General features: G+C 53.8%; 1 protein-coding gene across 1 annotated transcript; it reads right to left on the reverse strand.

Annotated features, from left to right (window-relative positions):
* Positions 1-25847, reverse strand: Wnt9a (Wnt family member 9A). The gene is made up of 4 exons (XM_052194144.1): positions 25692-25847; positions 5929-6185; positions 4919-5181; positions 1-2634 (listed from the first exon to the last, which is right to left on the reverse strand). Exons 1-4 carry the CDS (start codon positions 25784-25786, stop codon positions 2152-2154), a joined length of 1098 nt encoding a protein of 365 aa, XP_052050104.1. The 5' UTR covers positions 25787-25847; the 3' UTR covers positions 1-2151.
* Between the last annotated feature and the right edge of the window lie 1155 nt (positions 25848-27002).

Genomic DNA, 27002 nt, shown 5'->3' on the forward strand with positions numbered 1-27002 from the left:
ATTTATTTAGTGTTTCCACTTGTTTCTGGTTTTGTTACACAAAGCTGTTAAATAAATACATTCTCTGCAGTCACTCAGGTTCACACCTACTCGCCACACAGTTGAGGTAGAGAAATCACAGGCTGCACAGGACTCCACACAAAGACAGCTCCCTTGTGTGTCCATTGCCAGGCCGGCCAGCAGTGCGCCTCAGAGCCGGCATAACCTGGGTGGCCGGCAGGAGCAGGGCAGCTGCTCACTCCACTGCCCATAGAAGAGAAGAAGATCAAAGAGGCTCTGGCCTGCGGGAGTTGCTTCATCCAGAAAGACATTCTAGTATATATTTATACAGAAACAAACCAGCCGGCAGACATTTTCATTCTGCCTTGTTTTAAAAAATACTTTTCTGAATATTGAGGACATAGAGCTAAATGTGGTATTTGATAAAAATATTCTTCCTCTGGACTGGTAGGCTCCTTCCCCCAGATCTGACAGAGATGAAGCCCCAGTCTATGGTGGTCATGTGACTGGGTACAGACATCTGAGAAGTATGGGGTACGCTCCCACCCACCAGCCTCCCACATGCATCCTGGGAACGTAGCATTCATCGGTGGGCTATAGCAACCACAGGAGAATAAACTTTGCTATTTACACATCCAATGGGGACCAGAGGCCCTCATCCACATAAATAGGTTTCCTTTAAGACACAGTCCCACCACCACCCCAAGCCCAGGTCTTCTGGACCCCTGGTGCTCCAAGGCAGCCACTCCTTTCCTCAGTAGTGCCTGTCTTCATATCTGCCACCTGCCCACACTCTAGCCTGCACTGCCATGGGTTCCCACAAACCTAAGGCTGGGCTTTCTGGGAACCACAGAGTCACCATACTGCAGAGGGACACAGGCCAACTGGATGCTGGCCATGCCAGCTCGGAATACATACACTCCCACACTCACACAACTCATGCGTACACACTCAACACCAGCTCAGTGTAGCCACCTTTCCCCTGCAGAGGCATCAGCAAGACCCGATGACAGCAGGTTGTGTCTGTCCTCCATAGCTCCCCTGGGGACACAGAACAAGAATGGCTTCCTGAGATGGACAATCGAAAAGCTGACCCTGGACCTGTCTCTGTGCCCACGGCTCTGGTACCCCAGGCCCCCAATCTATATCCAGCAACCTGGTCTCTGTACCTGCAGGGCACAGCGCAGGGACCCCCAAGGGTCTCTGACCCCAGGTAAGGTAGAATCAGGGAGTGGACTTCCAGAAGCCTTGTGGGCCATGGCTAGGTTCTATTGCTTCATTTCTTTCCAAAGGTGACCTTGATTTAGTGGTTTCAAACCAGAGCAAGCAGAGGAGGAGGGGTACGAAGGGAGGGAAGGCAGGGGCTCCCAGACTGGCTGGACTGGGCCTGGGGCAGGTCAGAGGGAAAAGCCACGGATTAGGGAGTAAGGGGACAGGGAAAATAATAATTACTGTATTAGTTAAATAATAATAATAATTTAAAAGTAACTGATACTCCAAGGAAGTGCTCAGGGTCAGAGGGCCAGAGCTGTGCCCTGCAGATGGAGTGGCTGCCCTCTCCTAGTGGTTTGGCTCTCTGAAGACAGTGCTGGCATCAGGCTGCTGGGCCAGAAGGGCAGCCATGTGATTCTGAAGGTGCACCTGCCCTCCAAGCCTCAGAGGAAGCCAAGAGGCACAGAGGACCAGTCAACACACCGGTCCCTGACAAGGGCTATATTGATGCGTCAGGGACAGAGGCAACTGAAAAAGCATTACTGCAACGCTCTCGGGTCAGGGGGTGAGGAAGCTCAGGCCCAAGGCATAAGCTAAAGGGTTGAGGAGGCCAGACAGGGGCCAGCCCCGCCCTCTGGGCCGGGAGACAGCCAACCAGCCGTCTGTATACCAGGGCCCAGGTGTGCTAGGGGCACCTCTTCTTCTTTGCAGACCTTTTGTGTTATTTGTAACACCTGTGCCCCACACAGCAGGACAGGCTGGACCTGCGAGGCTCACCCCACGAAGGTTAAGATCCTTTGCATTAGGTGCAAAGCTACACTCCCTGCAGAAAGGCTGGCAGGGCCGGAGTCAGCGGGAGTCAGCTCCTGCAGGTGTAGAATTCTTCTGGTACTCTGTGCAAAGCCCACACCCCTTGTGGCGGAGCTGCAGGGCCTCAGGTCAGCCCTTGCAGGTGTAGACCTCCTCTCTCTGTGTACACTGCCTGCACTCCACGTAGCAGCACCAGCGGACCTGGCATTGGCAGGGCCTTGTCACCACACGGCTCTGTGTGTTGTGGCCACGGCCACAACAAATACTCTCACAGTTCTTCTCACGATGACACCGGCGGCCTGCCGTGCCAGGGGAAAAGCGGCCAGCCAGGCAGAAGCTGGGAGAGTCATCTAGGTGTACAAGCTCTGGTGTTCGGGGCAGCGGGTCACCACCTCCTGATCCAGAGGCCCGGCCCCTCGGTGGGGAGATGGCACCCGCCTCGCCGGTGGCTTCATTGGTAGTGCTGCCCACCTTGAGTGAGGTCTCATATTTGTGTTTTAGGTGCTTGCCCACCTCGTGGAAGGGTGCTAGCTGCCGCCAGCAGGTCCGCACGGTGCAGGAGCCAGACACGCCATGGCATTTGCACGTGGTCTCCACTCCAGCCTTTATCACCTGCAAGGGGAAAGGGGATGGGAAGATGAGGAGCATGCCAGAAAGATCCAGAAGCATCGGAGAGGCTGGAACCTCAGCTAAGGTGGCCCACTCTGCGACCCTCTCAGACTTAGACCAGAGCCTGGCCAGCAGGGGGCAGCACTGTCCCAACGCACAGCCGTCCAGCAACTAAGATCACAGGCTGGCTCTTTCCCCTCCTAGTGAGACTGCCAGGGGACAGAGGTCCTAAGGCCAGCATGTTGACGTCCAGGATGCCTCTCTATGAACACAGCCTGGTCCTTGTCCCGTTTGAGACACTTCCTGCCTACCCTCATACCATCCCTGCCCCGCTGTCAACAATTACAGCCCTGCCGGTCCCCTACTTCTGATCACAGCATGCTGCCTGTAGGATGGGTGAAGACAAGGCTTCCCCCGGGGCAGACCACACCCCTCCTGAGTGCAGGCCTCCAGTAGACCTGACTCAAGCCCTACCCACTGAAGCGTCAGCCTGGGAGGGGCATGGGTACAGATGCAGAGAGAGGTTGTTAAGTACGCTTCAAATAAGGATAACGTCTTAAGAAAATGCTGCACCTTCCAGAGCTAACTCCCCAGGAGAAGAGGCTGCACCCCTCACCCCATGGCCGCAGGCAGGAGCAGGCATGACTGAGCACCAAAATTCCAGGTCTGGTAAACTGCCAGGGAACCCTGACTAGGCCTTTCCCTTCTCAGGATTTAGGCCTCTGCCCAAGGAATCTCCTGCCTGGCCTCTCATACCCAGGGTCTCTCCAAATATTGATTCAAATCTTAGAGAGTTGTGGGACAGAAGAACGGGGGCGGGGGGGGGGACCTCTTCCCAGGTGGGCCCTCGGCCACTGCTGAGTGCTCAAGCTAGCCCCCCTCCCCCAAAGCGTCCATTGGAGAGGGATTAAGAAGTATAGCTACCTCCTCACTCTCCTGCCAGGCAACCGGAGAGTCCCACTTAACCATGCTTTTCCTGAGAAACCAGGACAGATTTAATTAAAGTGCGGCGGCGGCCTGGGAGCGGCAAGCTGATGGGGCACGTTCACACTTTCTGACTTTTCATTAATAGCTCAAAAGGGTAAGGTGGAGGGAGGCTCCAGCAGGGAAGAAAGGCGCAGCCTGGCCGTGGAGATTGAATCTGCCCTCCCGGGCTTCCCTCCCCACTTAGCCTGGGCCTGGGAAGGCACTGGTTGGAAAGGAGGCAGACCAATCCTTTAATAAGTGGGGGATTCAGAACTCCAATTACTCAATAGCAAGGAGCTCAGGGCAGGACTAGCTCTAATTACCTCGTTGTCCTCCCCGGACTGGAGATGCAGAGCCAGGCAAGGGGAGGAGGAAAGGCCCCCAGCTCCTGTGGGAGGTATGGACCCTGCTTTCCCAAGCCCAGGCTAGAGTTTGGAATTTGGGTCACTCAAAGATGAGGTGGAGGGTGTCAGGGGCTCCATCTTGTTACCTCCCAGCAACAGGTAACCAGGAGCAGCAGACCTGTGAGTGACATCTAAGACCTTCAAGAAGCCAGCCACCTCCAGAGCATGGAGCACCCTCAGAGCATGGAGCACCTCCGGAACATGGAGGACCTCCGCAGCATGGAGCACCTCCAGAGCATGGAGCACCTCTGGAGTATGGAGCACCTCCGGAACATGGAGCACCTCCAGAGTATAGAGGACCTCTGGAGCATGGAGCACCTCCAGAGCATGGAGGACCTCCGGAGCATGGAGCACCTCCATGCCTGCAGCCCACAATTCCCCAAAGGCCTACCGGAGAGCTAAGAAATCCTTTCTTTTGCTTGTTTTTAAAGTCAGGTCTCTATCTTCCAGAACAAACTTGGCCACAGACAACACTGGGCTGGGGTAGATGGGTCCTGCACCGTCAGCTCTTCCTTGGAACCTCCCATCTACTATACTGTGGCTGCTCTTTATTCTGTGGTGACTCTGCCAGTCACTCTGGCAGATGGGATACAAACCACCAGCCTCTGGCGCAGACTGTTCACAGAAACTATCCCCAGGTCCTTGACTTGCCAGAAACAGACACAGAGAGCACAGGCTCTTTCCAGGACTACCACAAGGTACCCTCCTTGACTAGTGACCTCATCTGTCCCCTATCTAAGCAGGGTGCCAGGACCCTAGCTGGCTCTACGTGGCTAGGACAGGCAGCTCCTGCCTCCTCCCAGCCCCCAACACGTACTGTCCTCCACCCATTGCCCCTTACTCCAGCCTCTCAGCTGCCCTATCCAGGTCTCAGACACAGCAATCCCCTCGTCTGCCCTGTGCCCCACCCAGCTTGCCTTCACACCCACGAGGTTGTTGTGGAAGTCCACGCGGGCTCGCAGATCCTTGCTAGACCGCCGGCCCAGGAACTCCTTGACGAACTTGCTGCTGTACTTGAGGTTGTCCCCGCAGCCGCCCCACTGCCAGGCCTCACGGTTTTCCAGGTCAGGCGCCTCGTCACAGGTGCAGCGCTCCATGCGGCCTGCACTGCAGGCCTTGGCCAGTGCATGCGTCAGGCCCGCAGAAGAGATCGCATAGAGGAAGGCAGTCTCCTTGAAGCCTGGGGAGAGCAGTAGAGTTAGTGAGGCCCAGCAGGCAGGCAGGCCCAGGAACCACACAGCACATCTGCCAACGTCACCTGTGTGCTGGCTAGGTAGTACTGTGCCTCTGAGGGCCTTCAGCAGGCCTCTGGAGGGAGGTGCTGGGGTTACAGCGGTGTGTAACAGGCTGGGGAGTGGGCAAGGCTTCAGAGCTTACTGCGGTGCCTCTAGTGTAGTGGTCAGAGACCTCATTCAGGTCCCCAATGTCTTGGCCTGTCCCTGGGTCCTTGGCAAATCTAGCCTTAGACTTCTGGTTCTGTCTATCATGTGCCATCCATCCATCCATCCATCTATCCATCCATCCATCCATCCACCCACCCACCCACCCATCCATCCATCCATCCATCCATCCATCCATCCATCCATCATTTATCATCTACCTATATATTTCCCATTATCTATCCATGTCTACCTATCATCTATTTATTATCAATCATCTATCAACCTATGCATATAGATTGGCAAGTCCTCTCCCACTGAGTTACAGCCCCATTCCCTCAGGTCTCCAGTTTTTAAGGCTATGAAGAGATTCTCAGGAGCCCCTGTACACAGTGAAAGGAGGGGCAAGAAGGGTTTGCCCTGGGCCTGAGGTTTCCGGTCAAAGCGGATGGTGTGCTGCCACCTGTGCACACCTCACAGGGTGAGCCTGGGGGCCGGGGAGGGGCAGGGCGGGACGGGTATGGCTGAGGGAGGCAGGCAGAGCATACCTCGCTTGAGCAGGCTGGCTCGGTAGCGGCCCTCCAGGGTGCAGTTCCAGCGCTCGAAGCGGAACTGGTACTGGCACTCCAGGGCGCTCATGCTCACGGCCTCCACCAGTGTCTCGGCCACACCCGGGTCCCTGCGGCACATGCGGCGCTGCTTGCGCTCCAGCTTCAGCCTGTCGCAGGCCTTGTAGTGTGCCTGGGCTGCGGCCTCAGTCTCCAGGGTCAGAGGGAGTATAGTCAGGGGTTCGCTGCCTGTTAGCCTGAGAACAGAGAAGAGAGAGAGTGAGGCCCTGTCATAGGGTGGGGAGAACGGTCTGGCCTGAAGTGTCTGAGAGTCTCCCTTGGGACAGAGGAGTCAGTGCACTGAGCCAAGTCAGAGAAGTACAGAAGGGGTGAGATGGGCGTGTCCGGCCCTAGGTTAACCCAGAAAGAATCCACAGCAGCGCATAGAGACCTTCCCTGAACCTGCTCTCCCTCACATCTACCCGCACTGCCCTGTTCCCTACGGAATGTCTGGGGACTCCCGTGTAACCCAAGGTCCTCATAGCTGCCCAAGACATGGCCTCTAAAAGGTATGTCATTATCCAGACAGTTCCAGTTGATATCAGCATTGATAAAGACCAGTCCCCAGTCACATCCTCAAGAAAGTATCAGTGTATGACTACAGTGGGGAAAAGGGCCAGGGCCAGGACCCCAGGCTGTGTCCACACTTTCCTCCTCCCCAGTTTGGGGTTCCCAATACCGGCCATGAGTGTTCCTGGCTCCTTTCTCCCCGCTGACCCCCTGGAGCCTGGCTGGGATAGCCTCTCAGTCTCAGGACTTCTGGCACGCTAGTGACGTAGGCGCCAAACCTTCACCTTTAGCGGCACCTCTGAGAACTATGTGTGGTGCTAACTTTTGAGAGCGTGCTTTACCACAGTCCCATTTAGGTGCCAGGATGGCATCTACCCTGCTGGATAGGGTCCACTCAGAGTCCAGAGAGTACTGACAGGGCCTCAGGGGTACAGAAGGGTGGGGTGGGGCATTAGAAAGAAGGAAGTTGTCAACCGAAAGCTCCAAAGGTTAGAGAGGTTCAGAGAAAGCTGTGAGGCAAGAAGGGCTAGGGCCCAGTCACAGAGGCCTTGACTAGTCAAAGTCAAGCTGAGCTCAAAACTTTGGAGTCCTCCAAAGGAGCTGGGCAGAGCATTCCTCAGAGAACTTTATAATAAAACGCAGGCCTTGCTGACCAATTCTGCTTACACAGATAGTTCCAAGCTTCCGCCTCTCAGACACCAGAGGCCTTAGGTCAGCTCCCACCAAAGCAGGGTCAGGGGAAGGCTGGACCGGGTGATGCCCAGCGCTATGAGAACCAAGGTAACTCACAGACTAGAAAGCTCGTCTTCAGACAGGCATGGCATTACTATGCTCAACACGGAACAGAAAGGTCTCAGCTGGCCATCTTCCTATCACCAGGATGCTCCCTCCAAGACAACCCATGGTCAAGGCCTTGAAGAGGGGACCAGGGACTAGGTGCAAACATGAAGCTGGAGTTTAGGACAGATAGAAGGGACAATGACAAGCTGACAAAAAGGAGGAGGAGGAAGAAGAGGAAGAGCAGGAGGAAGAGGAGGAAGCAGAGCAGGAAGAGGAAGAGGAAGACGAGGAGGAAGAGCAGGAAGAGGAGGAAGAAGAGGAAGGAAGAAAGAAAGGAGGGAGGAAAAGGTAGACAGGGGATAGTGTGTCACTTCCCGATGCCTACACAGCCTGGACACACCACAGGAAGTAGACAGAAGTAGCGCTCACGGCAGACAGGAGTAAAGGTGACAATATATGCTCGAATATATTTTCGGGTGGGAAAAGTCCTCCTGGAGCTCACGCTTTAAACATTTGGTCTCTAGCTGGTGGCAATAACTGGAGGCCCTCGGAAACTTCAGGAAGTGTGGCATGGCTGGCAGGCACAGAGTATGGGGTGGCCGAGTGATGTAAGCAGCCTCCGCCACACCACACCGCTCCGCCACACCGCTCCGCCACACCACTCCGCCATGCCTCACCCACTACCACGGATGGAAACCCTCTGACAAGGCAAGCCCGAGCACACACTCCTTTTAGCTGTTTCTGCCACGTGTTTTGGTCACTGGGATGCAAAAGTCACTAACACAATAAATGGCAATACTATTTGTCCCCAAAAGTTAGAAAGATTTTGAACACTGAAAACCTGGGATGATTTAAAAAACAATGTTTTAGTTTACCCTAACTTCAAAACCAGATAACACGTGCATACATGAAAACCTCATGGATTGCCCCTTAGTATGCTCACTTTTTTATGTATCAATTAAAAAATAAAGAAAATAGCTGGGTAGCAGCTCTCAGCACTGGGGGCGGGGGGGGGGGGGGCAGAGGCAGGTGGATCTCTCTGTGTTCAAGCCCAGCCTGATCCACAGAGACAGTTCCAGGACAGCCAGGACTACACAGAGAAACCCTGTCTCAAACAAAACAAAAACAAATAACCCAGCTGTCCATCTTTGCAAAAAACAAACAAAATGCAGTGGCCCAGGCCTGCCTTCCTGCGAACTCGCCTTCTTCCCTCTCCTGGGTTGGCACTGTGCAGCATGAAGTCCCTTGCAGCTGATCTCTGGATCCTCAGAGATGCTTAGAAGTGACGCAGGCAGTCAGCTTATGACGAAACAGGCTTGGCCTTGGTTCTGCTCCAGTAAGCCAGGCTTCTGGGGGTATACAGCCGGCTGCTGGTCTGAGCTGCACGGTCCACGCATTATGGCTTATGACACGCCACAGGTTTCTCAGGCCATAACCTAAGTCAAGGGGAAACTGAGCCACACGGTCCTCACAGGTGATGGCAGAACACAGTGCTAGTGAGTGTGTGAGAAAGAAGCAAGAAACGGCTGGATGTGCCTGACCCACTGTGCCCCGTGCCAACACCAAGCCCACACAACACCTCACAAATGGCATACCCAGTAGCCTGCAGACAGGCTTGAAGACAGAGGAAAATACACTCAGGACAAGCCACCTGGGGAGGCGCGACACATTCTTCTCCATACAGCTGTGTGTACATCCCTGGGCAGAGCCTGCTTCTCCACAAACACAAGGCAAGCGCCTGACTATATGACTCTCCACCAGAGGTTGTGGCCCTGCAGCCCAGACAGCATCCCCTGTATCCTGTCCTGGCATGGCATAGGCCTTGTCCACCGACCAGCTGCCTGCCACACACAGACCACCTGCTGCCAGGCTCAATGCAGCTGCCGCCCAGCCCTGGTGGTGTCTGGCCTGACGTGGCAGACAGAGCCAGCTGCACAGCTCAGCACAGCCACTCAGCTGGGCAGACGCATCTTTCCAGGCCTCAAGAAAAACCCAGAATTCCTCTTGACATGATTTTCTGGGCAACCAAAGTCCTTAACTCAATCACATATCATGTCTGTTTCTCCATGATTCTATTTCTACCTATCTACAAACAGGCCTCTCATCATACACAGACAGACAGACATGCAGGCAGGCATGCATGTGCATATGTACACACACACACACACACACACACACACCAATATTACAGTGGTTTAACAGGCTGGAGATGCAGATGCACATCAGCTGACAGAGCGTCTGCTTGTCATGCACAAAAGCTTAGTTCTATAAAGCAGGCATGATGGCACACACCTGTAATCCCTGCACTTGGGAGGTAGAGGTGGGAGGGTTAGAGCTCAAGCTCACCCTTGACTACATGTTAAGACTGAGGCCAGTCCAAGCAACACGAGAACTGTCTGAAAAGAGATAGTTCAATGGCTTAGAGCACTCACTGCTCTTGCAGAGGACTGAAATTCATCTCCCAGAATGCATATGGTGGGTCACAATTTTCCATAATTCCAGAGGATCTGACACCTCCATGGGCACCAGACATGTCTGGTACACATACATATGTGCAGACAAAATACATAAAAATAAATCTAAAAGCAGCAGCATCAAACCAAAGGTAGATTATAGTCACCTAAATACTAGTCCTAAAACTACTAAAATACAGAGGGGGAAAAAGTCACTGATCTTGGTAGTTTTGTTTATTGTTGTTTTAACATGACCCTAAAAGCACACTGAATGGAAGTCAGAAAACAATGAAAGTAATATAATATGCATCATCAGAGCGAGGAAGCCATCCGCAGGGAAGAGATACCGCAGAAGAGGAGGAAGTGCTCTGAGCAGGGTCTAGTATGAATTCAGCAACCAGAAATAACCACTTGAAAAGTAGGCACTGGGCAGGCTCAGTGATTAAAGCACTCTGCTCTTCCTGAGGACTTAGGTTCAATTCCCAGCACTCACATGACAGCTCACAATAGTCTGTAACTCATCCAAAGGGACGCGACACTCTCTTCTGGCCTCTGTGGGCACATACGTCCACGCAAAATACCAGTACACATAAAATAAAAGTCAATCAATCAAATAAAACTAGTCAAAGAACCTAGAGAGATGACTCTAAAACAGACATACAAGGAAAATAATCCTTGTCCCTCATCATCAGGGAAATGCCAATCAAAACCTCAATAGGATATCACCTCACCATAGCATGTGGAGCTCTGATCACCACTGGAAGGAATAGAAATTAGTATAGCCGTTGTGAAAGGAAGGTTCCTAAAACCAAAATGAAACCAGAACTATCATGATCTACTGACTTGGTCGCTTTCCTGTCATTATAAGACACCATGATCAAGGCAAGTGATAGAAGAGTTTATTGGGGGCTCACAGTTCCAGAGAATGACTCCATGATCATCATGGCAGGGAGTGTAGCAGCAGACAGGCAGGCAGGCAGACAGGCAGGCAGGCAGGCAGGCAGGCAGGCAGACAGGCAGGCAGGCAGGCAGGCAGGCAGGCAGACAGACAGACAGGCAGACAAGCAGGCCCGCAGACAGGCAGGCAGGCAGGCAGACAGACAGGCAGGCAGGCAGGCAGGCAGACAGACAGGCAGGCAGGCAGACAGACAGACAGGCAGGCAGACAGGCAGACAGGCAGGCAGACAGACAGACAGGCAGACAGACAGACAGGCAGGCAGGCAGGCAGGCAGGCAGGTAGACAGGCAGGCAGGCATGGTGTTGGAGCAGTAGCTGAGAGCTTACATCTTGAGGCACAACCAGGAAACCAGAAACGAGGCAGAGAGCTAACTGGAAAAGGCATGAGGTTTTGAAACCTAAAGTCTGCCTCCAGTGACACACCTCCTCCAACAAGGCCACGCCTCCTAATCCTTCCCAAACAGCTCCACTAACTGGAACTGAGTATTCATACATATGAGCCCATTCTCATTCAAACCACCACTCCAGCTACCCTACTCCTGGGCATGTGTCTGAAAGACACGAAGTCACTGTGTCAGAGACCCCTGCATCTCTGTGTTTGGCACTGTCACAAGAACAGAGAAATGGAAGCATCCTTGGTGTCCAGCAACTTATATGCAGATAATGAAAGCAAGGCATACCTACATTCTGGAGGAGATCAGGTCATTTATGGTCATTCACGAGGACCTGAAGACCATTACTCTAGGTGAAGTGAGTCGGACACAGAAAGACAAGTACACCCATATACAAGGTGAGAAAGCTCAACTCAGAAGCAGTGAACAGAGGTTACCAGGTGTGCTTGGAGGTGGCTGGTCAAAAGATACAAAACCACAATGAAACTGGAGGCCTATCTACTGCATGGTGACCATAGCAACCCTGGGAGCAAGCTGTGCACAGCCAGCGAGGCCTGTATAGAGCAGAGAGCTTGGCAGTGCCCACCCTCATATGGAATGCAGGTCTGGAAAACACCGAGGTCACCTTTGATACACCCAGAGACGCATAGCTAGTGCTATTTTTAATTTCCCAAGGAATGGCCTGTTTTATGCTCTAACGGTGCCCTTTCCACCTCGATGGCATTTTCCTCCTTTGCTTCCATAGAGCGGCGAGAGCCCTCAGCACACACAGTGTTATGGCCTCAGCTGACTGTCCCCCACACTCAACCTCCCCAGCCCATATCACTGTGGTCTTTGGCTGACCTGGCTATTATAGCAGCAGGTGTAAACACACAGCCATGCCCTTTAATAGCTGACAGCAAGACAGTCAAGTCAACGTCACAAGTTTGTCATCCAGATGTAGCCAGCCTGGCATGAAGATGTCCCCAGAAGACAATAGAGAACAGAGAGGCAAGAGCTAGGACCAGTGCCCACACATTGCCCAGACTTTGAACTACATCATGAGGCAAGCTAGGGACAGTGAGCACCTTCCCAGTATATACGAGGCTGAGCTGGCCATCTCTGTCACTCAAAACATCTTGACATCACCCCCATTCATGGTGAGACACGGATACACTGGAGAGGGTACAACATCTCTCTCAAGTTTCCTTCAGACTTATGAGTGGAAGCCACACATAATCAAATGTTGTTTACACCTCTGGGAGAGTGAGCACCCCCCTTTATCTGTAAAGGGAGGCTTGGAAACATCCAGTTTTGACAAAATCTCTGTTCTGAGTTTGAGCGAAGCTTAGAGAACATACTTGAGTCAGGATACCTCTGGCAGAAGCATGGCTAGACTCTGCCTGGGACTTTCACCTGTGTGCCTTTCTCTCTTCCATGTTCTTCTTGTTGAGCCTTGGTTCTCAGAGAACCTTCTGCCGATCTTCCCTGAAGAGATAACATCAGGTGGAAGAACTTAAGATTGTCAGGAACCAACCCTTTGGAACAGCTGCACTTGACTCCACCACCTCTGGTCACTCCCAGCTCTCTTACTGGGAGATAAATCACCTACCATAAAAACCCAACATTTAAAGACTATTGATGTATTATTCACAGATATATCAATCATCAGCATCAAGTGTAGGCCTTCCCCCATAACTGGATATAGTGGTGTACACCTTTAATTCTAGTATTCAAGAGATGGAGGCAGGCAGACCTCTGAGTTTAAGACCAGCCTGGTCTATAGATCTAGTTTCAGGACAGACAGGGCTACACAGAACCCTGTCTCAAAAACAAAACAAAACAAAACACCACCAAACCAAACGACAAAAGACAAAAACAAACAAAAGCCCCTCCACCTTACCGCTGACAACTTACAGTAACAAACCACTTTACTTTCTGGCTAGATGGATTTACCTATCAACTCAGGGTATTATTTTATATATAAATATATGTGTGCAGGTTCATGTATAAAAAATGTCTATAGGCCGGGTGGTGGTGGTGCATGCCTTTAATCCCAGCACTTGGGAGATAGAGGCAGGAGGATTTCTGAGTTCGAGGCCAGCCTGGTCTACAAAGTGAGTTTCAGGACAGCCAGGGCTACACAGAGAAACCCTGTCTCAAAAACAAAACAAAACAAAACAAAACAAAACAAAATGCCCATGGATTGAGGCCACTGGCCAACACTATACTTTGTGTAACTGATCTCCACCTTATTTTTTGAAAAAAAAATCCATATTTATTTAGTGGCTGGATGTCTCCGTTGTTAAAAGCACTTCCTGTTTTGATACATAACCCAGGACTAGTTTTGGTTCTTGTGGGTGTGTCCTTGGGATAGAATGGCTGGGCCAGGAAACTGATTCCCAGCACCATCGTGGCAGCTCACAACTGTCTGTAACTCCAGTTTCAGGGGATCTAACATCCTCTTCTGGCCTCCATGGGCACTTTATGTATGTGGTACACATATATACATGCAGACAAACACTAATACACATAAAAATAAGTAAAATTTTAAATGTGTGTGTGGGTATATTTATGTGCCATGGTACATATCTGCGACTTGCAGAAGTCAACTTTTTTCTCTACTATTTGGGTCTTGGGGATCAGTCTCAGGCCACCAGGTTTAGCAGCAAGCACCCTTACCTGCTGAGCCATTGTTCCAGCCCTCCTCCTCATTTTTTCAGACAGGGCCTCTCACTGAATCGAGAGCTTGCCAATGGAAACAGGCTGCCTGGCTAGGAAGACTTAGAGATCTTCTAGTGTCTGCTTCCCCAGTCCTAGGGTTACAGGCATACATCACACCTGTATTTGGACATGGGTCCTAGGGTCCCGTGGCTTGCACGGCAAGCCCTTTACCAACAGAGCCACTTAACTCTGAGTATTTCATTTGAATGGAGCCAGGCGACAGCAGCCCTTTGTGCCTGGTTCATTTCACTAAGTCACACTCTTGGCTCTTCCAGGCTGACGAATACTGAGTTGTTTTCTTTAGTTGGAAACATTCCCTTGTGTGGAAGGACATCCTGCTTATTTATTCACTGATGGATGGGCCCTTGGATTGTCTCGGCTCTTCAGAGGTCATGTGGACCTGTTTTGGTTCTTGTGGGTGTGTCCTTGGGATAGAATCTCTGGGCCAGGGACTTTCCAGGAACTGTCAGGATGTTCTCCAAGGGAGCCGCCCCTCCTTACATCCTCAGGCAGGGTTTCTGAGTTTTTCTGGCCCTTCATTAAGGTGAGCTGTCACCTCTGCAGCACACTGACCTTAGGTAAATGACACCGCCTCTGTCAATTGTCTTCCCCTGACTGTCTTTGTATTTGGCTTTGAAAACTTTCATTCCTGCTGACAGGACGCTGCTCAGTGCTACCCCGTGCTTCCAAGCCTTACTCCACCTCAAAATTAAGCAACTGTCATCACTCCTGTCACTGCTATCCTGCAGCTCCAGCCCTGGCCCCAGAAAACCACGTGGAGCCCAAGTCACTGATATAAACCCTGAATTACAGCCTGACAAGATCATTGAGCACTCGAGGTACAGCCTCATGAAACAAGTCATAGCACTGAATTCCAACACAGTGCCCAAGCTGTGGCCTCAAATCATCACAGACTGAAGCAAAGCTCCACAGACTAACACGGAGCCAGAATCATAGCCCCAGAAACTTGTGCAGAATCCGAGCCGTAGTTTTAGCTCACCATACAGACTCTGAGTAAGAAGTATAGATCAAAACAGATCCCAAGTCACAGCCCGAGTTTATCCTACAAAGCCCATTATTTCAGAAAACTATACAGAGCCTGAGTCAGTCTGATACAGAGCCCGAGTCAGTGTCTGGTCTGATATAGAATTTGATTTCCAACCTGGCCACCAGGCTGAACTCTCACTGTCTCCTGAGATTCCCTTACTGTCTCCTGAGATCCCTGCTGTCTCCCGAGGTCCTCCACTGTCTCCTGAGGTCCCCCACCGTCTCCTGACGTCTCCCACTGTCTCCTGAGTTCCCTCCTCACCTGAGGTCCCCCACCATCTCCTGAGTTCCCCCCTCACCTGAGGTCCCCCACCATCTCCTGAGGTCCCCCACTGTCTCCTGAGTTCCTCCCTCTCCTGATCCCCCCTCCATTGTCTGTGCCTCCTCATCCTCATGTTCTGGCGACTGTCTCATCAGGAGCCTTCATCTGCACTGGACCACTCTCCCTCGGCTCGGCTTAGCTTTACTATGAAGTCCTGACCCTATAAGGTCAAGGGTCTTGGCTTGCTGTTCTTGTTCATACATACCTGCCCATTTTAAACCTTTTTCGTTTGTTTGTTTGTTTCAGTTTAGGGATTTCCCCCTATTTCCCCTCTGCACCTTTGTAGTTAATCCTGCCTCACGTCCAGCTCTCCTTGGCAGGAGGTTGCCACTTAGCCATGCCCTTTGCTAAGTAGGTCACCTGTCACACTCTTGCCACCAATGGTATGCTATTATGTTCTTTAGGTCCAGCTCAGAGCCGAGGAAACATCGTGTTGCAGTCGCACTGTCTCACCTGCCACTTCTCAGAGGCCATTCTCTCTGTCCTTCTAGGGATGGGTGAGTCTGCTGTCAAAGTGAGCGTCAGCCCCTTGGCCCTCAGGGACATCGCGCCATCTGGGTCCTGCTCTCTCTGGTCCCTCTCACAACTGTCTTCAGTATTTACAGATGTACCAGGAATACATTCCTATGAAAATTACTCTTATTCTCTGTCTGAGTTTTATCCATTCTCCGTTTCTTGAATCTTCTGCACAGTTTTATTTTGGAAAGTACTTGCCCTTTCCCTTGGAGCATCAGCCCCGTCCAGCTCCCTCCCCTGCTCTGGACCTTCCCAGCAGGGAGGCAGTTCCCCTGTCCCACATCTGTCTGCCTCTCCACCAGCTCTGGGTAATTTCTTCTGACCGGCTCCCAGTGTGCTAATTCTCTTCAGCTGTTTTGAATCTGCTTTTCAATCCATCTGTCACTGGCCCTTTTTCCCCCTGGTTGTTTGGTGTTTCCAAACTGCTGGGTCAGTTTTTTTGTGGGTTCTCTCTGTACAGAGATTCCTAACCTATCTGCTTTCATTGGAACCCCCCCCCCCTCCACAACCCTCTACTTTAAGTGCAGTGAGCGCTGTGGTGCTCTAGAGCCTGGTGTGGCTGTGGCTGCTGGGCCTGGTGTGGCTGTGGCTGCTTTGCCGTGCATTCCTGCTTTCCCTTGACTGTGTGCTGGTTGCTGTCTTTGACATGAACAAGATGAAATAAGGTATAAAAGATGGAGGTGGCCGGGTGGTGGTGGCGCACGCCTGTAATCCCAGCACTTGGGAAGCAGAGGCAGGCGGATTTCTGAGTTCGAGGCCAGCCTGGTCTACAGAGTGAGTTCAGGACAGCCAGAGCTATACAGAGAAATCCTGTCTTGAAAAACCAAAAAAAGAAAAAAAAAAAAAAGAAAAAAAAGAAAGAAAAGATGGAGGTGGGTTGATGGTAAATGGTGACCTCACACGTTGGACATCTGCCCAGAGCCCCAAGGAGGCATTTGGAATCTTCACAGGGAGCATGAAGGTCAGAGTCCTTAAGTTCAGGCCCCTGTGACCAGCAGAGGGTATCCTTATAAGAAAAGATGTGAGAAGAGGCCAGAGAAATGGCTGGGTGGGTCAGGGGCTTATTGTATAAGCATGAGGACGCAAGTTCAGGTCTCTGGCACCCACAGAAAGTCCTGGAAGGTGATGTACATCTGCAATCCCAGTGCTGAGGATGAGGCAGAAATGGGTAGATCATTGGGTTTGAGTGCACTACCAATCTAGCTGAAGCGGTGAACCTCAGGTTCAGCAAGAAACTCAAAACACAATGGAAAGCGCAATAGAGGAAGACATCTGGTGTTGACATCTGGTCTCATACATGCTCCCATGTATGTATGTGCACACAGACACTCCATATAAAAGGAAACATATTGAGGGTCTCAGGAGTTAGGGAGACAGGAAGGACCTGCACAGCAGCCTTCAGCAAGACCGAATACCTTGAATTCAGACTTTGAGTCTCCAGAATTGACAAAGAACAAATTATTGCTGCTTATATACACCACACTGGTGTGTAGTCATGTGTACAGACCAGGGTCCAAGAGCAGTCCCTTGGTGCAACCCACAGAAATTGTTCCCATGTGGGGTTGTCAGGCTACTATGGCCATCATAGTCTGCAACCCAGTATAAGTGCAAGCAAGGCTGGACCCTGGACTGTGATGGAGACTCAGGCCACCATCCAGTGTCCTGCAAGCTCCTGGGCCCTGATGGTTGTGGAGAGGTCTCAGCCAAGTGTTCCCTGCTGTAGCAGGCACTAGCCTCTGCTGTCCTTTCTCCTGTGAGAGGCTCCAAGTCAACCTGTCTCCTTGCTATCTCTATGGGTCTCTCCGTATGGGCTTCACCTTCCTGGCCTTTGATATTCTCAAATCTCACCACCCACATGTACATGGGTGTGCATACACACCGGTGTACACAGGCAAAAGAAACATGCACACAGCTGCATTCACACAAATACCAAGACACACCCAGGACAAAGGCACTCACATAGACACATGCCTGTACATGTACACACACACAAATCAGCTTCAACTGTTTTCAACAAGAGGACACAGGCCCCTGCTACTGGAATTGGGACACTTATACTGACAGGTGTTCTCATTCTGAGGGATTGGTGGGTGTTTTTACTCCAGGCATAGGCAGAACTCTAGAGGACATGGCTAAGAGCATATAGTCTAGAAGCCAGATAAGACCAGGATCCAACAGCAGCCCCCCAACCCAGCCCAAAAGCAGGCCTGACTTAAGATTGCTCCCATGGCAAGAAGCCCAACATGGTTTCCAGGGAACAGCCACACATCGCCAGTAACCAAAGCATCCCAAGCTGGCGCTCACACCGACTCCATCATTCAAGTTGCAGCGACTCTGGAAGATGGAAGGCCAGCTGGAAAGAAGGAAGATGTTTGTAGCATGGTGGGCCACATGTGAGAGACCTGTCATTCCAACCTGCAAAGCCCCAGAGAGCAGGGGAGGACTCATGGGAGGACTCATGGGAGGACCGCAAGACTGATCCTGACTCCCTAGGATGCTGAGAGGTGTCTACCAAGACCTCCCACTCCAGCAGCCTGCAGGAAGCTAGCAAGCTGCCTTTCTAGCCCATTGGAGACATCAGTGCTGGTGATTGGTTGCTCCTGAGTCTTGGACAACCTGAAACTGTGACTGCTTAGGGACGCAAGTGGCTCCTTGGAGCAGGTAATCAAGGGCTGGGGATAGCTTAAGATGGATGTGCACCCCAATCCTCCAGCCCGAGCTTCTCACACACAGGGCAGGCAGATCTGGCAGCCCTTCTCACAGCATGCCCCCAGAGTTGATCTTACAGCCCTTCATCCCACCAACAAGGTAGGCCACCCCCGGGGCCACCCTGCCAGGGAACTGGCTCTCCCCTGGGCCAGGGCAGAGGGGGCCAAGGATGCAGCTCCAGAAGCCACAGCGCCCAGCCGAGGAAACCTCAGCTCCGCCAGACAGCATTTAATTTCTGTGTGAAACAAAATCAAAACAAATTCCAGGACTGAGAGACGGAACTGAGATTAACCCTCCGTCGTCCTGACGTCCAGCTTCTAACCCCGGTACCGCCATGTCCCTGGTGGCAGCATGCCCGGGATAAAGCCAGGGGTGTTTTGCACAGAGACACTGGTCAAAGGCTGCACATGGGCAGCCTTCCAGTCTTCCTCCCTCACTGCCCACTGCCTCGGAGGAGCCCTGGGGACTGCTGGATAGACAAGCACCATCCAGCTACCACCCCAGGATCCAAGCTGCTGTCCAGCAGGCCCCATCCATCACAGGCAAGCTTGCTGTGGTGCCACGGTGCTGCCCTGAACCTCTGGGAAGAAGATGGGAACAGAGCTTCCCACGACAGGCACCCGTGTCCAGCACCAGCCTTCACATAAGGCCCTGACACTGGAAGCAGGCAGAGCCATGGGCCCTCCGCAGCCACCAGCATGATCCCACACAGTAGTCCTCCCCTGAGGACTCTAGTCGCTCAGTTGTGTGTTGGGGCTTTGAAAGACTTTGTGGCTCCCATCTCCATACCCCCCTCTGCCAGGATGCACATGGTCCCGGTGTCCTCAGGCTCTAGGAGCTGCCAGCAGGCACTGTCCCTGGGCCAGACCTCCAGCCCACTTCCCCTGGCTGCTCCGACCTCAGGTATTGCGATGAAAAACAAACGCAGCTTGTGGCTTGCCTTTTCCATTGCCTCGTCCGACTGCCCGGCCCAAGGTGCTCAGGCTGCCAGCTGGGCAGCTGGGTTTCCTCCTGTGGGTAGGGGCGGAGGGCCAGCAGGGCTCTTGCCAGAGGGGCCAGGCCTGTGGGTCACGGGGGCAGGGCAGTCCGGAACCACCCAGATCGGCGTGTATGGTGAGTCTGTCCCCAGACACCTGCCATTAGGGCACTTAGCCATAGGTGTCCTTTCAGATTTCCTCTGCCGGGCTCACGCTGCACGGCTGCCGGGAGTGTTCATCACAGGCCCCTGCCTCATAATGATCGCAGGCATGCCAGAGGCAAGGTGGTGTGCCAGCCGAGGAGCCACAAGCTTGGAGCAGGCAGCCACATGTCTTCTGAGCCACATCTAGTAGGTGAAGTCAGGACTCCAGTCAGAGTAGTGGACCAGGTAAGATTAATGAGCAATAGAGACCCTCCAGTAGAACAGAGGGTCCTCCACTGGCTGCAGGTGGCCTTCAACTAGGGGCTACAGTGTGCAGCTCAGAAAGGACTCTTGGGAGACCCTCCTGTATGCCACAGTGTTATTAGGGAAAGACTGACACATCTGGGCTGTGACGGAGCAAGCCAAGCAAACGCTGATTTCACCCCAACTTTCCCCAAAACAGAAATGTATGTGCTTCAGGGGGCCTGGCTTCATCCACAGGCATCTAAGGTTCATGCCAGAGGCTTCCCTGACTACAGAGACAACTGTGCCTTGTCCAGAGTCTGCTGCAGCCAGCCGGGCACCAGCAGGGCACCCGCCACACGGCACAATACACAAAGGCAGCGGGTGCCCGGCAGGCTGGACTCAGAGGGCAAGTGCAGGAAGCCTGTGAACAGGTGTCGTCTTTCCAGCAAGGAGCCAGGCGGGCCTGGCTGCCCCCCTCCAACCAAACCTTATCAGCTCATCACCCTTCAGGGTTCAGAGCCTCCCGGGGAGGAATCTATCCTCATGCATTCTTTCCTAGGGTACAAATTACCTGCACACCTTACCCGTGATGGTCAAACCTGGGAGTTGCAGGAAGGCAAAGTCACAGGCAGAAGGTGCCCTAGGCCACCTCTAGATGCTGCCTGGCACCCACCAGGTCCTACAGGCACCAGAGTCACAGAGGCAGGAGGCTGAGCGTGTGGCAAGCACCGAAGCAAGATTAGGCCAGCTGTCTCCCCGTCCAGACGGCTGTCGGCTCTGAGCAGGACATCTGCTCACACAGCTGAGGGGGGCCAGGTGGCCCAGCTGGCCTCACCTTAAATCCCACCACACTCCTGCTGAACACCACTTCCCATTCCCTTCAGGAAGCATGAGGAATATTGTACGCCCTAGTCTGGAGGCTGGGGGCTGGGGGTTGGGGGAGTCTGGGCTTGGCCTGTGCTCGGATCCAAGGCAAAGCCCACCAATTCTGAGAACTGCAGATGCAGACTCGAGGGCATCTGGAGCTGAGGGTCTAAGGGATTGCCAGTTCAGAGCGAGGGTGATCTGGGGCCCATGCTACACCTGCTGAACAGCCTACCTGGGAAACCAGGCTACTCCAGCTCCAGTGGCTGCTTCAGGTGAGTTGTTCAGGGAGCTGCGAAGGAATGCTGACTCCGCCTCAGTAGGCCCCAGGGAGCTCTCCTCCCCTTACCCACCTCTTGGTTTCCCCTAATCCTCTGCCAAAAGATCTCACCCACCACGGAGCCCCCTTGGCAGAGTCTGCCAAGGCCAGCCTGTCTGTCCCCACATCTGTTCCACATAGCCCCACTACCTGGATGCCACACTCAGCTGACATGTGAGCGTTCTGGGGTGTCGTGAGCTTAGCAGTTCTGCGGTTATACCCGTTCCCAGTTCCCGCCGTGACTCCTAACCTGGACTTGACCTCCTGGTCAAGACTGCCCAGCTTCTGCCTACTTAGCTCATGGCTGGACCCAGACCCCTGACTTTTTTGTAACCTCTCCTCCACCCCAACGCATACTGTGAAGGCTCCGTACAGCTTGGAGAGCCTGTGCTCTCACATCCAGTGTTCTGCCTGGACCCCTCCCGGGCTCTCTGACTCTAGAGCTCCCTGGATGCCCCTTGTCCAAACAGCTGTCAGGCCTGGGCCAATGGCCACAGGTCCTTCCATCCAGGCCCCAGGCTAAGGAGGAAGGAAGAGAGAGCCTCCTGACCTTTTAACCTGAGGGAATCTTCCTCTTCTCAGTTTTTTTGAATACCCAGACTTGCGCCCCACATAAGGTTCTCATAAAGGAAACTCCCTCCACTCTTACACCAAGGCTCAGGCAGGCTTGAGAAAAGCACCTAAGGGTTGCTACCACCTCTGTATGTAGGGATGAAAGAGTCCATTTGTGCTCCAGTCAAGAAATAAAACTCTGTCCAGGAGAGGTCCAGAATATGTAAAGAATTGTCACACACCACCACCACCAACACAAATAACCCAACTTTGAAAATGGTAAAAGAATTGAACAGCTGGTTCTCCGAAGGAGGCATGCAAAGGGTCAAGGTGCCTGCAAAAGCCACGGTCTTCAACCCCCTTCCTCTCAGTGCTCCAGAGACAGAGTCGGGCAGATCTCTCCAAGTGGGAAGCCAACCTGGTCTCATAGTGAACTCTAGGATAGCCAGGGCTACATAAGGAAGAGACCCCCCCCCACCTCGCCATGTCAAACAAAACGAAACAAAGCAAACAAACAGAAAACCTAGGCAACCAACCAACCAACCAAGAAGAGTGCAAGAGACAATCACTTTCATCGGCCATCAAACGGACAAGGAGGCACGCCTCACACCCACTAGGACGGCTAGAAGTAAAAACAATGACAAAACCCAGAATGTGCTCCGTGATGACATGGAGAAACTGGAGCCCTGCACATTTATGGGAGGGATATAAAATATTGTAACTACTTGGGAAAACCTTTTGGCAGTTCCTCAAGAAGTGTAAAGTAGAATTACCCAGGGAACCTAGCGATTCCACTTCTAGATAGGACCCCCACACACACCTCGTGAATATCCCAAAACCAAAACACAGATATGTGGAAGGGGGGAAATAGATGCTGACATTCCCAGCAACATTATTAGAAACAACCAAATGGTGGAAATGACCCAAATAGCCATCAATTGACAAACAACAACAACAAAAAAGACTCTTGTGTAATCAATTTGATCATAAAAAGGAGTGAAACAGGGATTCAGGATCCAGCATGGATGAGCCTCCGGAGACATGACACGGGATGAAAGAAGTCAGACACAAAGGCAGAGCGCATGGTCCCACTTCTACGAGGAGTCCAGAATAGGAAAATCCATGGAGACAGGAAGATTAGTGGTTGCCAGGGGCTGGCGGGAGGGGAGCAGGGAGTGACTGCCGAGTGGGTATGAGGTTTCTGGGGTGAGGAAAATGTTCTGGAATTAGACAGTGGTGATGGCTGACAGTTTTGTGAATATACCCCCAAACCGCGGAGCTTGGGGGAGTTTCTCAGGATGGGAGTTATATTCAAAAACAAAAAAGAGGGCTTTGGTAGACTCTGATACCACTCGGGCCCAAACAGTCCATAGTAGTCCCAAGTGTCTATGGTGCCTTTCAGAAGGGGACATACAGTCATTCCCTAGGAGAAATAGGATGCATATGGCTGAAACCAAGGAATGAAAACCAGTCTTAAGGTTTACAATGCAACTTCCTAGTTTGAAAAACAAAACAAAACAAGACGAAAGCCCCTCAAGCTCCCAAAGGTGCTTTGCTGGGGATCTGGCTCAGCGCTGCAGTTCTTGACCCGTAACCTCCACTCAGTCTGGGCCTCTGCAACCTAGCAGGGACAGAGTCACAGGTCTGCTGCTCCCACCAATCCTCTCACCCACCAATTCCCAGGGAAGGGCAGGGGGTGAGGGAAGCCTCCAGAGGGTCTGTATCTGTGTCCTCAACCCACATGTGACCTCCGGCTGGCCCCAGGAACACAGGCAGGCGGCCTGCGGCTCTGGGAGAAACTAATGGAATTGCCACCTGCTGGTCTGCTGATCGGACCGGGATGAAAAACTGAGCCAAGGGAAGAAGAGAGGGGAGCCCCTTCCCCATGGCTGGTGGCCAGCCTAGAGGGGTCCAGCAGCAGGGTGGCCAGAGGCCTCTAGAAGGGAAGGGCAGCCAGAGCTGTAGGGTTGGGTTGCAGCTCTGGGAGGGGGTGGGGAGGGCTCCTGTAGCCACGTGACCCTCCCCGGGGCCAGCCTCTCCTCTCTGGGTTCCTGGGCTGTAACTGGAGCCGTGTTTCTGCCTGGGAGCCTCCGTGCCAGGCAGAGCTTTGGAGAGGGGGAAGGGAGAGGAGAGCCCCAGATTCCAGCTCCTTCTCCCCACTCCCTCTCCAGTTGGGCTGGGAAGGGACACTTGAGCACACCACATTCTCACAGGCGCACCCTCAGGCTCCCCCTCCAGCTCGGGTCCTGCCAGGCCTTTCAGGGTTTCCAGACTCATCTCCTTCCTTGGCTGGGGAAGGGGTGCGACTGCTGGACACCGAATAGCCAAGGATACATCTTGTGCCCCCAACATACTCTTTAAAAACTAATTCCACAAAGACCCAAATCAGCTAGCCTATCCTCCCAGGCCCTCCCTTAGTTCAACAGGTACCCACTCTGCCCATGTTTGGGGTCCTTCCGTCAAGGCCAGACAGTGGGTCTAATAGGCAGCTGCAGGAGAGGTGTGCTCAAAGGCATGGTCAGCTTCCCTTGATGGGTCTTCAGAGACAGAGTGCTAAGTAGAGGTTGACCCAAGCCATAGCAATACTGACGTCTTCAGTATCTGCTTGGAAGCCAGCTGACCTGTACTTAAACCCTGCCACGGAACCAGAGTTCCAACACCCCTACAGGAGCCAAGCTGGAGAACTTTCCCAAGATGCAAAGTGTAGAGACAGCTAAGTGAGAGTGAGAGAGAGGGAAGGATGGGAGATGGCGCAGCCAGGACTCTCTAGCCCCATCACCTGCAGGTTCTGAATCCTAGAGCCACAAGGCCATCAGCAGAGATCCCAGAAGGAGCAAAGTAGCCGCTCCTGCAAGCCCAGGGCGTGTCAGATGCCTGGCTGGGCCAGAAGAGAGGAAGGCACAGCTGGCTGATGGGCTGCTGTGACTCACCGCGGACCTGTGGCCAGACGGCCATCCTCAGCCCTCCCTCTTGCCCGCGGGTGAGGCTTAGGGCTGCACAGATGGCGTGCAGGGGCGTGCCAGGCCAAGGCCCAGGGGTTGGACTAGGGGAACCAGGGTGGGGGAGACCCTGGGAACCGAGACATGGAACTGACCCTGGAAGACAACTCAAAAGAAATGGTCAGACAGAGGAGAAAGGAGGAGAAAGAAAAACACAAAGGGAAATTTTCCCATGAAAATATTTTATTTTCTTTGAGAACAGGATACACCTGCAGGGCTCCTCGGCCCAGCAGCCTCTCCCTGCCCTGGCGGGTGCCAGATTCCTAGACCAACGGAGCCCTCTGCCGGCCACACCGCTACAAGCGGGCACTGCAGCCAGGGGCGAGGGAACAGGTGACCGGCTAAGGGCGGAGGCCCAAGGCGCAGTCCAGAGCACCCAGAACCGGAGCTGCGACCCGAGGGGCTAACTAGGGCACCGAGAGGGGGGACGAGAAGGTGATAAGCAGTGAGAGCAAAGAAAGCTGGGGCGCGGTCATGCATGGTGCCACCCAGGACCTTGGAGAACTCAAAGTGCAATGGGTGTCCCTCTAAAGATCTCTAGGTTCGGGCATCCCAGACCTGGGAAAGCGAGTAGAGAGGGAGGGACGAAAGAAACTAAAGGCGAAGAGACGCGCCCAAGAACGCGGCAAAGCTGCTAACACATAGACAGGCGAGTGCGGGCGGCGACCCCGCGGGACAGCGACGGCGTTACCCCCCGGGGTCAGATCTCCCAGACGTGTTCCCGAGGGCCCGAGGTCGGGGCCAGGCTCGGGCGAGCGCCAGAAGAAAGCGCAAGAAAAATAAATTTCTCCAACTTGGAGGGTTTTTTCTCTCTCCTTTGGGGCTCAGCGCAAGGAACATCTGGATTTTGTACGTGTTTTTTTGTTGTTGTTAAATTAACTTTTCCAGGAGAGAAGGGGGGTAGTGGGCAGGGGCCAGGGAGGCTCCAGCCTTTTGGCAGGAACACCGCGGCCTAAGGCGGCGGCGGCGACTCGGGAGTCACCGTGGACCGCGGCCCCGTGCAAGCCCGTCGGGGACACCCGCCCCTCTACCTCTAGGGCGCACGGCGGGGCAACGACCTGCGGACCTAGAGGCGCGCTCACTGCCAACTAACAACTCCAAGCCACCCGTGTACCCCGCCGAGCACCTGGCGAGTGCTGCCCCGGGCTCGATGCCCCCGTCCGGCCCCGCCGCCCTCGCCCGCCCTCGCGCGGCCGCCCGCCGCGGGCACCTACCCGAAGTAGGCGGCCGAAGGGCGCAGCGCGGCGAGCAGCAGCGTCAGCCCGAAGGCCGCGGCCAGCCAGCGCGCCAGAAGGGACCCATCCAGCATCTTGCCGCGCCGCGGCGGCTGACCATCGCGCTCCGGGCTCCGCGCAGGGCGCGCCGCGACCGCCGCCCTCTTATAGCGTCCGCAGCCGCGGCCGCGGGGCGGGGCGCCGGCCAGCTGGGCCCGGCCCGCCCGCGCCCCGGAGGAGGGGTCACGCCGGCGCCGGGGGCGGGCCGAAATCCGAGCTGCGCGCCTGCCGCCGCCACCGCCGCCGCCGCCGAGCCGCTCGGCTCGCGGGGCGGGCCTGGGGCGCGCCGTGGGGAAGGCTGGGCACGTGGCACGGTGGGAAACCTGGTCGAGTAACGGAGCCAGAGGGAGCGGTGGGTGGGGCGGGACCGGGAGACAGAGCGGGGTTACACCCCGGGGGCTAGGTGTCGCTGCCAGGACACAAGTGCGAGCTCCGGGATGCCTCCTGACAGTTGGGGGCCGGGTGTTGGCCACCGGGAAAGACAACCGAGAGCCGTGAAGCTTGGACGGCTGTGCTTGAGGAGCGTGACTGGGTGGCTTGGGGGCGACGTTAGCCACCGGATTACAGAGCGGGGTGGGGGGATGCGAATCCACTTATCTGAGAATGTTGCCAAGAGGGAGCCACTGCTCAAAGTTGGGGTGCTGTGACTGGAGGAATGGAAAGGCAGAGGGAGACCAAAACGGCAATTCTGCAGAGTGGCTACTGTAGCGGACTTGGACCTGAGAATGGGGCGATCTGGTCCTCAGGGGCCTTCTGACTACCAGCTGCAGATATCACTGATACCCAAGGACCTCATCCCCCAAACAGATAAAGGAGACCGCTGGCCAGGATGGTGACTGGTCTGTATAAAAGCTCAGAGCTGTGACTGACTCATCTTCGTGGACTGAACTGTCTATAAGTCAAACCTGAACTAACCCTCCGAGAAACACAGGTGGCTAGGGCACCCAAGAGCCTGCTAACAAGTCCCCTGACATCGGGGGAGGGGTGGCTTATTGAAGAATGATTCAAAGTGCTGCAGAATAGGACTGAGTGATTGGGTCCTGGCACAGACCCACCACGTGTCAACTTTCCGTGCTGGAGACGCACTTCTGTGCAAGACAGTGACCCCACACACACCAGAGCCAGGCTAACAAAACTCAGGGACCTCTGACACTAGTGCGCCTCCCTGACCTGGGCTTGCTGGGGCGAGCTCCACTCCCTGGAAGGCAAATCTCCTGACCTGCCAGCACCTTCTGAACTTAGAGGGGCTGA

This window comes from Apodemus sylvaticus, chromosome 10, assembly GCF_947179515.1.
Source record: "Apodemus sylvaticus chromosome 10, mApoSyl1.1, whole genome shotgun sequence".
Taxonomy (NCBI): Eukaryota; Metazoa; Chordata; class Mammalia; order Rodentia; family Muridae; genus Apodemus; species Apodemus sylvaticus.

Excerpts from the sequence above, each read along its gene's own strand:
- Wnt9a (XM_052194144.1), bottom strand. The coding sequence starts at position 25,786 with ATGCTGGATGGGTCCCTTCTGGCGCGCTGGCTGGCCGCGGCCTTCGGG. Across the intron at positions 6,186-25,691 it reads CCTTCGGCCGCCTACTTCGG|GCTAACAGGCAGCGAACCCC; the intron begins GTAGGTGCCCGC and ends CTCTGTTCTCAG. Across the intron at positions 5,182-5,928 it reads AGCCAGCCTGCTCAAGCGAG|GCTTCAAGGAGACTGCCTTC; the intron begins GTATGCTCTGCC and ends TGCTCTCCCCAG.